The 11,107-nt window shown below is 57.3% G+C and overlaps 4 protein-coding genes across 4 annotated transcripts; 3 read left to right on the plus strand and 1 right to left on the minus strand.

The window, feature by feature from the left end:
- The first annotated feature begins 1,261 nt into the window (after positions 1 to 1,261).
- Positions 1,262 to 2,436, plus strand: P884DRAFT_315103 (uncharacterized protein). The gene is made up of 3 exons (XM_069445255.1): positions 1,262 to 1,435; positions 1,530 to 1,796; positions 1,920 to 2,436. The coding sequence occupies exons 1-3, from the start codon at positions 1,353 to 1,355 to the stop codon at positions 2,365 to 2,367; spliced, it is 798 nt and encodes a 265-aa protein (XP_069294528.1). The 5' UTR covers positions 1,262 to 1,352; the 3' UTR covers positions 2,368 to 2,436.
- A 694-nt stretch (positions 2,437 to 3,130) lies between these two features.
- On the plus strand, positions 3,131 to 5,072 carry P884DRAFT_294545 (uncharacterized protein). The gene has a single exon (XM_069444283.1). It carries the CDS (start codon positions 3,381 to 3,383, stop codon positions 4,803 to 4,805), a length of 1,425 nt encoding a protein of 474 aa, XP_069294529.1. The 5' UTR covers positions 3,131 to 3,380; the 3' UTR covers positions 4,806 to 5,072.
- A 790-nt stretch (positions 5,073 to 5,862) lies between these two features.
- Positions 5,863 to 7,247, minus strand: P884DRAFT_209324 (cyclin-like protein; the record flags this gene model as incomplete). The annotated part of the gene is made up of 3 exons (XM_069438930.1): positions 5,863 to 6,185; positions 6,219 to 6,917; positions 7,088 to 7,247. 3 exons carry the CDS (start codon positions 7,245 to 7,247, stop codon positions 5,863 to 5,865), a joined length of 1,182 nt encoding a protein of 393 aa, XP_069294530.1.
- A 1,021-nt stretch (positions 7,248 to 8,268) lies between these two features.
- Positions 8,269 to 10,710, plus strand: P884DRAFT_209374 (mitochondrial carrier domain-containing protein; the record flags this gene model as incomplete). Its single annotated transcript, XM_069438933.1, has 6 exons — positions 8,269 to 8,431; positions 8,493 to 8,573; positions 8,636 to 8,843; positions 9,116 to 9,855; positions 9,935 to 9,981; positions 10,039 to 10,710. 6 exons carry the CDS (start codon positions 8,269 to 8,271, stop codon positions 10,708 to 10,710), a joined length of 1,911 nt encoding a protein of 636 aa, XP_069294531.1.
- Between the last annotated feature and the right edge of the window lie 397 nt (positions 10,711 to 11,107).

Raw genomic sequence — 11,107 nt, forward strand, 5'->3', positions numbered from 1 at the left:
TTTTGCAGTGGGTGGGTAGATGATGACTCCGCAGTTATGACTCGTATCGGCAGGCCTAGATGTTTTGTTTCCAGTCAAGTCTGGAGCAAACAGAAATAAATAGCGAATAGTCGACTACTCGGCGGCTGTTAACAGCATGAGGTGTATGGATACTTACTTAGCCCCTGATCAGGTCTTATGGCGTTGAGTGTCCCTGAGCCTCGGCGGAGTGAATCGACTTCCTAGAACGCCAGAAGAGAACACAAAAGGCTTGGAGCTTGTGCGTTTGTCTCCTCAGTAAACTAAAAGAGCAGTGCTTCCACCATCTCCTACCCTATGGTCTTTTAATGTTAGTGTCTTAAGCGGCTCTCACTTCACATGGGCACATGGGGACATGGGGTTAAGGTATGTATGTATGTACAAGGAGACATTGCTCCCGAACTCCTTATCACCTGACCTGTATATCGTAGCTAGAGTTCGGAAGTGTTGGTATCTATCTACCCCTCATATTCCTCTTTTATTGCCCTTTAAACCATAGCTACTGGCCTCCTATGGTTCGTGTCACTCCCCCCAGACTGTGAGAGGACAGTGGCGGCTTAAAGGAAGCATCGCAGCTCGCGGGCCTCCTTCAAATTCTCATCACGAAGAAAGCACATGGTGATCAGAGCTCTGAACCGGGAACTTTCGGAGGTTATTCTACACAGATGTCATGTCTCTGGTGTTGAGATACCACGTTGTCTCCTGAGCCAGCGTCACTTCCACCTTAACGGGTCGAAGTGCGGCGTGCTATGTTCAAGTCCATTCCCGAGAGCGGTATATATTCCGTCTTGTTCTCTGGTCCTCGTTTCTCGAGACTTCCTCACTCTCGGCTTCCTGCCGCTACAATGTTCGCCTATATTGCAGCGTTTTATCCCTTCTCTGTGACTGCCAACTGCCAATACGCAGCCCATTCTCGTGTCCTCACGTCTAACATCCGAACCCCTATCGCGTCCTTTCGTACCATTCGCCCCATAACCATTGGGTTTTCCGGAAGTGTGCTACTGTTTTTGCTTCTCAAGGTTCCCTTCCCTCCATTGCTCTTCCCACTTCCACTTCTGCTTTGGCTTCCATTCCCGCCTTTTGTTTCTTCTACACTTCTACCTTTTCCCACTCTCCCACCCGGAGATGACCAGCTCTGAGTGATCATTATTCGACATCCTTACTCTACAGTCTTCACGGTGCCACATTTGACGTTTTCCTCGACATTTCTTTCCTCGACTGGTTCCCTTAGGAGCAACATCGCCGGGTAAATATTGGTTGTCTATTCGGCACCCGCACCCCTCTCTGCGCTTCCCTTGCTCCAGTCGCTGGCTCTCCCTTCCGTCTTTCTCGCAATGACCGACCGCAGCCAATGTACGCAGTCTGGCCGCACCATGGGCGCCCAATCCGCGTCCCAGGATTTGCAAAGTCTCGACAGGTAGGCGGCAGCAATCGACTCGATGGAACCGAACCTGAATTGTGAGAGCCGGGGCTGAGATAGCTAATTCTTCTTCTTTTTTTTCCCAACCCAGCTGGCTCACCGATCGCATCGTTACCATTACCGTCGGACCGGAGGAGAAGCGCTGGGTTGTACACGAGAAGCTTCTCGTCAGCCAGTCTGACTTCTTCAGGAACTACTTCTCGGAGGGCCACGACGAGATGAAGCTGCCGGACGACGAACCCCGACTCTTTGCTCTCTTCATCCGCTGGCTGTACGGCACCGCCTTCCTGCCCTCGGGCGGAACCCGCAACTTCCGCTTCCTCCCCCCGGATGGCGTCTCCGTGAGCGTCCGCGACTAGTACGTCTCCTTGACTGGAGTTTCCCCTTCCAACACCTACCTTGCCCAACAAAGAGGATTTCACACACGCACGCACACACGCACACTGACATTCTCGCTCTTTCCGTCTCTTGCTTTTTCTAGCCTCGGCGTCTACGTGCTAGGCGGCAAGTTCGGCATCGTGGGCGTGCGGAACGCGGTGCTGGACGTGTTGTACGCCTACTACGGCGAAGGGTCGGGGGCGGACGAGCACCGGTCGCCCGACATGCACGACATCACGTACATCTTCGAGCACACGACGCCCGACGCGCCCATGCGGCGCTTCCTCGTCGCCCATGCGCTCTTCTACCTCTTCAGCCGCGGCCGCCGCGGCGCGCCCCTGCCGCTCGACTGGGAGCAGGTCCTCGGCCGGTCCGCCGAGGTCGGCTACGAGATGATCAGGATGCTCGGCGAGTGGAACTGGGTCATGGGCGCCAACGCCCCGCGCATGACCATCAAGGCCCGCACCGAGTTCCACGAGCGCGCCCCCCTGCCCGAGCCCGAGGTTGTCAAGCAGGAGGCGGACGACGAGGCGGACGCCTCGCCGATCTGAGTCGACGTCGTATTGGCAGATTTTTTTTTTAAGAAAAAAGGAAGTACGAGGTTCTCTGTGACGGCTCTGGGAGAGCTGGCATGGGAGAGGTCGTTATTATTCTTCCTCTTCTGGGGGTACGCTTGGGATCATACGCGCATCATCAATCAATACATCGCTAGAGGCTGAAGCTAATAGGGTTAATGGAAGCAGCTTACTTGAGGGAGGATCGATTCTGAGTCTAAGGGTCTTTACTAGAGGCTAGTTCGGCATAAGAGCGTTCGCCGGGAAGTCCAGGCTACCGCTTGATAATTGAGCGTTTATCTTATTCTTACACACACAATTCCCCCCCCCCCTTTTTTTTTCTTCCCTTCCTTTCGCCATGTGTATCACTTACACTCATTCTCTAGGGTTCCGTGCCTGGTTCGCAACCAGTGTTGTTCGCGGCGGCGGTTTCTGCATGATCAAGAGGTCAGAAATTGCTCATGAAAACCCTCCACATTCAAAACTACCTACTAGTCAGGCACAAACATTTGGATATCCATCCCAGAGTTACCCCATGTTGTCCATTACCCCATGTTGTCCATTACCCCATGTTGTCCATTACCCCATGTTGTCCATGCCTCAGGTTGGTAATTTTTAGTTTGCAGTTGACAGCCCGAGAGCGGAACCACTTTCTTGCCCTCTCCTTCCCCATTCACCCTGTTCCTACCGGCACCTTTTCCTTCCTCGCCCGAAATCAGACAGTAACACCACAATTCCTGCCTGTCATGCCCTAGGATTTCACGCGGCCAAGGCCAGCTCCAATGCTCGGGGAAACCGCGTTACACGATACAGTGTTGGTCTACTTAATCTGTGCGGTACTCTGCTCGCTCAAAATGCGTCCTCGGCTTCGTTCGACAGAAACATCCTACAGACCTTCTCCGCCTTACTTGCTCACCTCTCCATTTCCTCTTGGACAAGCTGCCCAGATACCGAGCACTTAGCGCAATATATATCTATATTTAACTTTGAAGATCGGTACCGGGCTCGACATGACGGACAGGAAATCCAGCGAAGATGCCGGCCATGCGGCTGGAATGAACCGCGGGAGTGGTGGTGCTGGCAATAGCTCAGCATCCCGCCGGGTTTCACTGCCAGCAGACTTTGCACTCTCTCCATCGACAAGCGGAAACCATCCGGCAGCTCGGCGGGTGGGAGCCCGGGTTGACAACGCAGGCCATGCCCGACAACCAACGCGACCGGAGCAGCCACCATCGGCACCAAGACCGCCAACAGGGACAACAAGCCCGTCCGCGGACAGCAACGGCTCGACCTTGCGTACTACCGCAGAACACCGGCGGCTCCATATAACGCCTGTGGTCTTTCGAAGCCGCCGAGTGCGGAGTACACGCTTCTCCCGCTACCGAGGAAGCAGACCCCCGGCTCCACCACACGACTCCCCCGTGGAAGAATGGTCTCCAGACTCGGATGATTGGGAAGACGTCCGCACGTCCAAGCAGAGAGCTCGCTCGGCGACACCAAAGAGAGCCACCGAGGCCGAAGAGTCATCTGACTCCAGCGACCGCGTGGGCGTCCACCCCTCCATCTATCACGCTCGCTCCGTGGCCCGCCGACGCATCACGGACCAGAGCGGGCGACGCTACAGCGGCAACGACAGCCCGCGCACGAATCCCCGTATCACTGATAGCATCGCGCCGTCTCCCACCAACCAGTCCTCGGCCAGCTCGGAAGAAGGCGGCCGAAACGCCGACGACGAGGCCGTGGACGATGTTGTCTACGACGGACCCCCCGAGCACCCAGCCGATCGCCGCGCCAGCCAGGCGAGCAACCCGCGCCTGCACCTGGCCCTCCAGCGCCCGACGCCCACCTCCCTGATGAACCGCACGGCGGCCGAGCGAGCCACGGCCGCCGCGCCCTCGATCGCCGAAGCCGCCAACCGCGCGGCCGCTGCTCTGGCCGGCGCCAGTCCCCAACGGTCCAAGCCCGCGGCCGTGTCGAACAGCAACCTCCCGCCGGGCGTCGTTCGAGCCATTGGGCCCAACACGCGGAACCACGGGTACCGCATCTCGTCGGGCCACACGCGCAAGAACAGGAGGGGCAAGGACGGCAGCCTGTCGGTGCACCTGCGCTGGCGCCCTGACGGCTACGTGACCCTGTCGGAGGGGTCGTCGACCAACACGACGCCTGGGATGCTCACGCCCTTGCCCCGGGACGATCATCCACAGCACCACCACCAGCAACAGCAACAACAACAACAACAACAACAACAGGAGGTGCTGCGGTTGGGGCCGGGAGTGCGCGAACCGAGTCCTCCTCCTAATCCTCCTCCTCCTCCTCCTCCTCCTCGTCGTCGACCGTCGGGACAGGAGGAGAAGCCGGAAGACAAAGAGGAGGAGAAGGAAGAGGAGGAGGCGGGGAAGATTCCGTACCAGGATGGGGATGTTTATTATCCTTGATCGAGTTATCGTTTGGGATAAGGTTGCATTCTGCTTTCGTTGGTGAATTTTGCTGCCTCTGCCAAGGATGGGTTTCAGTGGCCGCGCTGGCCTCGTGGGTTTGGTCGCTTCCTTTGGCAACGGTCTCGTAGCCTTTTTCTTTGGCAATGGGCGTTCTTGACAGTGACGGTTATTTGGCAATATCATGCAGCTGTTGCCTTGTGGTTTCTTCAATGGAGGACTTGGTCCCAGCGCCAGGCAGTAACACAGACAAGCAGCGGTGGCAGCAAGGCTCTTTTATTCTGCTTTTCTCTGTTATTCCACGACAACATAGGCAACAAGCAAAATCTATATCTTGTTTTTACCCTCTCGATCCATGCTTCTCGTGTTGGAGTCGGGTCCAGCAATAACAATGGGTGTGCGATCGGCTTGGAGACTCCTAGGACCCATATTCCCCCTTTCCAAGAAATGTACCTTTGGGTAATCTACTAGCATGTTGCGGTGCCCGGCTGCAGAATTCCACAGCATTCCGCTTCCCAACGTTTCCTCGCTAGTGGCAGGTGCAGCTTTCCGTCATGAGGAGGGAACAAAACACTCTCTCGGCTACCACAGGATATGCCAGGAAGACCAGTAGATAGCCCGTTTTGATATCCGATCCGTACTGTTGCACGCCATCTCTCTGACTATTGCAAAAGTACGATGGATTCCGAACTGAGGCGGAAGACAGCTCCCACCTCGATATGAAGCCCGGAACCGGTTCTAGAATAAGATGCTGATTGTTCGGAGCAATGGACAACACCGTCACCCCCGCGGTCGAGAGTGCGGAATAGCGTATGCGGCGATTGGTCGCTTGAGTTGGTCCTGTCGTCTAACCGGGTCAAGTGCCCTTCCCGTTGCGTGAGGGCTAATCGGAGGTCTGGAAGCCGTTCTTCCTGATCCGCAAGTTGTCATTGACACGTCCTCTTCTGGAAGAAATGGCGGGTTTCTGGAGGTCGGCCGAGAGAACCGGGAGCGGCGGAATGAGTCCTTCTTTCTTGTTCAGTTTTTTTTCCCTGTCGGGAGAAATCACAGCCCTTTCTTATTTGTCGAGATTCCGTGCTTTGATGAATCGGCTGATCTGCTCTCTCGTGTGCTTGTCATTGTACTGCTCGTGGCACTCGTAGAACGAGATGAGCTCCTGGGTGCAGTCGACCATGGCCTCGATGTCAATGTTGCTGTCTGCCAGCCAGGCCGCGAACCGCTGGACCTTAGCCAGACGCGGGTCCGTCGCCTTCTTGGGTTCTGCCACAGTGCCCTCCCCCGCACCTTGCTGTGAGCTACCTTGCAAGAAGCAGGTTTGTTGCTGTTGTTGCTGCTGTTGCTGCTGCGACGACGACTGTGAACCCCCCCCTCCTCCTCCTCCTCCTCCTCCTCCTCCTCCTCCTCCTCCGCCACCGGCAGCCATAGCGGCGGCCTTTGCCTGGGCTTGAGCTTGGGCTTGAACTTGCGCCTGAGCCTGCGCCAACGCCGACGCGGCCATCGCGACCCCGCCCGCACCAGCCGCAGCCGCCGCCGCCGCCGCCGCCGCCGCAGGAGCGGACGAACTCGCGTTGTTATTGCTCCCGCCCCCGGCGCCGCCACTGCTGCTGCTGCCGCCGCCGGCGCCTCCCCCGGCACTAGTCGAGCTCGGCCTCAGCACCAGTGCCAGCAGTACGGCAGTGAGGGCGATGATGTGCGGCGGGTGCAGCAGCGGGAGGTCGGTCATGTAGTGGTCGTTGATGATGGTCCAGGCGAGCGACATCTCGTCCTGGGTGAGGCCGAACTCGTCCTGCAGGGCGAGCAGGGGGCGGTAGGGCTGGTGGACGATGAGCTGCGAGTGCATCTCGGAGATGAGGGAGAACTCGCACTCGCCGACGCGGGTGGCGTCGTGCCCGTGCAGGTCGGACGGCCACAGCGAGCGCGCCTCCTGCGTCAGCAGCCGGATGTGCTGCGGGCACTCCTCCATCTTGCAGGCCAGGTAGAGCGCCGTCGCCATGACCAGGTACGGGTTCGTCTGCCGGATCGCCGTCCGCGTGTAGAAGCGCTTGAGGTAGACCTGGGTCGTGGCCATGGCCTGCTGTCGGACCCCGAGACGCTTGCCGAGCCGGTTGATTTCTGTTTGTTCGGGGGTTGTGGTGCGCCACCGAGAGAGAGAGGGCGCGAGATGCAGTCAGCGGGAAGAAAATACGGAAGGATAGGATTGACATGTCGCTGATGTCGTGCTGGGGTGGGCGTGGGATGAGGGAAGTAAGGAAGGGAGCACGGGGTGTTGACATTCTACTCACGCTGATTGAAGTAGATGTTGAGATGGCGCAGCGGCGGGAGGGGGAACATCTGGACCAGGCCCGGGTCTTCGTCGTCTAGTCGCTGGCGCATCGCAGCGAGCTCGTCCTTGGTGAACTGCCAGTGCTTTCGTTGCGTCGATTCCCAGTAGTTGGCCGCCATTTTTATTACTATTAGTATTCTTCTTTCATCAAGACCGCTTCCGCCCCCCCCCAAGGGCCGGGATGTTGCTGTCTGTTGTATTATCCTCCGATGATGAACATGAGGCGCAGACGTGAGGCGAGCCGATGGTGAGACTCGATCCTAGGCTGTCTCCGAGGCTTTATCTTATCGGTGATTTCGGCGCTCGGCGGCGGGAGCGTCTGCAAGGGTGTGATTTGCAGAGAGAGATTGGCGCTCGGGGGATCTCGAGGAGGACGGGGAAGGCTGGCGAATGAGAAAGCAGTGAACGCCGTTTGCGTGCGGGGCTGGGTACGTACTAGTAGTATCCGTACTAGTACCTCCTTAACGGCACTCTGCGCTTCCGGGATGACGAGATGCTCAATAACGTTTCAGATACATGGTAAAAACTGTCGGAACGGAGACCTGTAATAAACCTTTGGTTACGCAATCCTGCTCCTCAAATCAATGGCATGCCGGTCAAACGGGCAATAATATGGGAGAAGCACGGCTCTCTCGGTGCCCAGGTAGCTGGTACTCGAGCTCCGTCGGAATCCCTGTCTGCTCCGCTTCACTTCGATTCTCGGGCGGCCTTGCGGGACTTGAACACCCCAAGAATTCCCGACAGCAACAAGCTGGAGCAACCCAGCAGTGAGCGATCAACCGCCCACCCGCAGCGCGCAATTGGCTATAACCGAGCTGTCTGCCTTCACCCCTCTCTCGAAGATATGCGATCGTGGGGAAAAAAGGCCTCAAACTTTAGATTCGCCTGTCTCTGCCTCGGCATGTCTTGTCCGTGACGTCGAGTTAAGCCAAGCCGACTTTTTTACCTTTTTTTTTCTTCTTTTTCTTCAAACCTCGAGCTCTTCGCATCGTACCCTGAACGTGCCGAGTCTCCCCCCATACGTCATAACTGCGCCGCCTGTTGGGCTGCGTTTTTCATCCCGCGCCGACGTCGAAGCCGACGCCGACGCCGCCGCCGCCGATATCGTGACGCAGACACCATCAATGGCCGGTGCCGGGAATGGGGGTATCTGATGTTGCATCCGAGCTCGAGGTGCCAATGGAGGAGTCGCAGAACGAGCGCGATCGTCGTGTTGAGGAGCTCTGGAAGCAGCTCGACCCTGCAGGACATGGGGAGCTCGACCTCAAAGGACTGCAAAGGGGACTGAGGCGGATCGACCACCGTAAATCCCCCTTCCCCCCTTTTCCGCGCCCAAGGATATCGTACTCACGATTTGGCGCCAGCTCTGAAAAATGCCGACCAGATGCTCAAGACCATCATCAGCATTGTCGACACGAGCGGCGACGGGAAGATCCAGTACGAAGGTGGGTTTTGAGAGACGGGAAAGTCAAGAGTCGAGCCGGAAACTGAAACAATGCGCGCCTAGAGTTCCGAGTCTTCGTCGAAGCCGCCGAGCGCCAGCTGCTCCTGCTGTTCCGATCCATCGATCGCGACAAAGATGGACGGTTAAACAAAGACGAACTTCAGAGCGCCTTCCGGCGAGCTGGCCTGTCGGTGTCAAGCAGAAGGCTGTCCGGTTTCTTCAACGAGATCGACATGAATCACGACGGGTACATCACGTTCGATGAGTGGCGGTAAGTCTCCGCTGAGTGTTCTCTATTTGATCCCTTGGAAGCTTCTGCTATACCTGGTTTCGAGACCCCACTTGAAGGTGGATTTGGTGAATTTTCCATCGTTTGTTTATCTCATTTGTTATGTTCCCCGGCACCCTGTATGCCCCATCAAGTTCTATTTCTTTGTTGACGGGGCTGTCGCGGTGCCTGTGTTGGTTGGTGGCGGGCAAGAGTCTCGAAACACAAACGTGCATCGATCGCATGTTGGATGCTAACTGAGGTGCGACCGGCAGCGATTTTCTCCTGTTCATGCCCAACAAACATGACGAGTCGCCCCTGGAGGCTGCGCTCTCGTTCTATTCATCCATTGTCACTCTAAATTCAGAGGGCGATTCACTGGTCAGCGACGAGACACTAGAGGGTCTAGGTACGGTCGGCTTCCTTATTCAAGCTCTTTTTGGTTCGCTTCTCAGAATCGCAAACCCGGACCTGGTTCTCTCCCCGCGGCGCCCCTCGCTTGTTGCAAGCACCATACCCGATTCGCAATCGCCCGACTTCCCCTACAGCGAGCAGATTTCGAGAATCCCGACGGAGATGGCGGCCTCGGCGGCCAATGCCCACTACGGCCCCGCTGTCCCCATTACCACTTCGCAATCCTTAGCCGAAACAGCAGTCAAGCGACCCATCCTACAGTACGAGGGCGCGCAGCAGTCTGGCGCCCAGGACTATTCAGATATCATGGAGGAGGAGGAGGAGGATGCGGCGGGCGTTACAACCAGACTGACAGATCTGCTGCCTGAACCAGGATACTTCCTCGCCGGTGCTGTCTCGGGTGGTGTGTCGCGGACTGCTACTGCGCCCCTAGACCGCCTCAAGGTCTATCTCCTAGTGAACACGAGCACCAGAACTACTGTGGCTGTTGCTGCAGCCAAGAGTGGTCGCCCCTTGGCCGCGTTACGCAGTGCCGGCGGGCCTATTATTGACGCCATTGTGAGCCTGTGGAAGGCGGGTGGGTTGCGCACCTTCTTTGCTGGTAAGTTAACACGGCAGTTCCAAACCCTCTTTGCCCCCTTCCCCTCCCCCCTATCTCAATGGTGCTAATGTGGGGGCAGGAAACGGTCTCAACGTCGTCAAGATCATGCCCGAGTCTGCCATAAGGGTAACTGATGCGCGTCCCTCGGTCCTCGAGAGCTCGCCATGCTGACAAGTGATCTAGTTTGGCTCTTACGAGGCATCCAAGCGCTTTCTCGCAACTTATGAAGGCCACAACGACCCGACCCGGCTGAGCACTGTTTCCAAATTCGTCGCCGGCGGCATCGGCGGCATGACGGCGCAGTTCTGCGTGTACCCCATCGACACGCTCAAGTTCCGCCTGCAATGCGAGACGGTCAAGGGCGGACCGCAAGGCACTGCCTTGCTCCTGCGCACAGCGAAGAACATGTGGGCAGACGGTGGTCTCCGCGCGGCATACCGCGGTCTCGGTGCCGGTTTGCTCGGTATGTTCCCGTACAGCGCCATCGATATCGGAACCTTTGAGCTGCTCAAGAAGTCGTACACCAGAGCGGTGGCGCGCTACTACGGCATCCATGAAGAGGATGCGCAGATCGGCAACGTTGCCACGGCGGTCCTGGGCGCGTCCTCAGGCGCTCTGGGCGCGACCATCGTCTATCCACTAAATGTTCTTCGCACCCGTCTGCAGACGCAAGGCACCGCTATGCACCCGCCTACCTACACAGGCATCGTCGACGTGGCGCAGAGGACAGTTCGCAACGAGGGGGTGCGCGGGCTGTACAAGGGCTTGACGCCTAACCTCCTCAAGGTCGCCCCCGCGCTGAGCATCACCTGGGTGTGCTACGAGAACATGAAGAGCTTGTTGAGTCTCAACTAGAGGGACTGCAACCTCTTTCGTCGCACCGCCTTGGCTATACATAGAGGGACGGAGTCACCTCGCCTGGATCCCCTTCGGGGGTCTGGTCTCAGCCTTTAGAATGAGGAGGCTTCTTTTTTGTTTTTGAGAGGGGGGGGGGGGCTGGAAGATGGGGGAGATTAAGCATCATCGTCGGCGTCTCGGTAATTGATTGGGAGGTGCTTCTGAGCCCATCGCCCTTCGCATTCGGAATTCCTTGTTATTTTTTCATCTTCTTGAAGGCTACATGGCCACGGCGTTTGGTTGGCAGGAAGATACCAAGTTAGAGGGGCCGTCAAGAGCCTGCGAGCACAGAGCCTTGGATGGCACACCCATTGTAGCGTGATAGACTTGAGGCGGCAACAGGACAAACGACCAC

This window comes from Thermothelomyces heterothallicus (genome assembly GCF_042370625.1).
Source record: "Thermothelomyces heterothallicus CBS 202.75 unplaced genomic scaffold P884_scaffold_28, whole genome shotgun sequence".
Classification (NCBI taxonomy): Eukaryota; Fungi; Ascomycota; class Sordariomycetes; order Sordariales; family Chaetomiaceae; genus Thermothelomyces; species Thermothelomyces heterothallicus.

What these genes read in the sequence shown, in the direction of transcription:
- P884DRAFT_315103 (XM_069445255.1), top strand. Translation starts at nt 1,353, where the DNA reads ATGACCGACCGCAGCCAATGTACGCAGTCTGGCCGCACCATGGGCGCC. An exon ending in GATTTGCAAAGTCTCGACAG is followed by an intron (nt 1,436 to 1,529) that starts GTAGGCGGCAGC and finishes TTCCCAACCCAG; the next exon opens with CTGGCTCACCGATCGCATCG. An exon ending in TCCGTGAGCGTCCGCGACTA is followed by an intron (nt 1,797 to 1,919) that starts GTACGTCTCCTT and finishes TGCTTTTTCTAG; the next exon opens with CCTCGGCGTCTACGTGCTAG.
- P884DRAFT_294545 (XM_069444283.1), top strand. Translation starts at nt 3,381, where the DNA reads ATGACGGACAGGAAATCCAGCGAAGATGCCGGCCATGCGGCTGGAATG.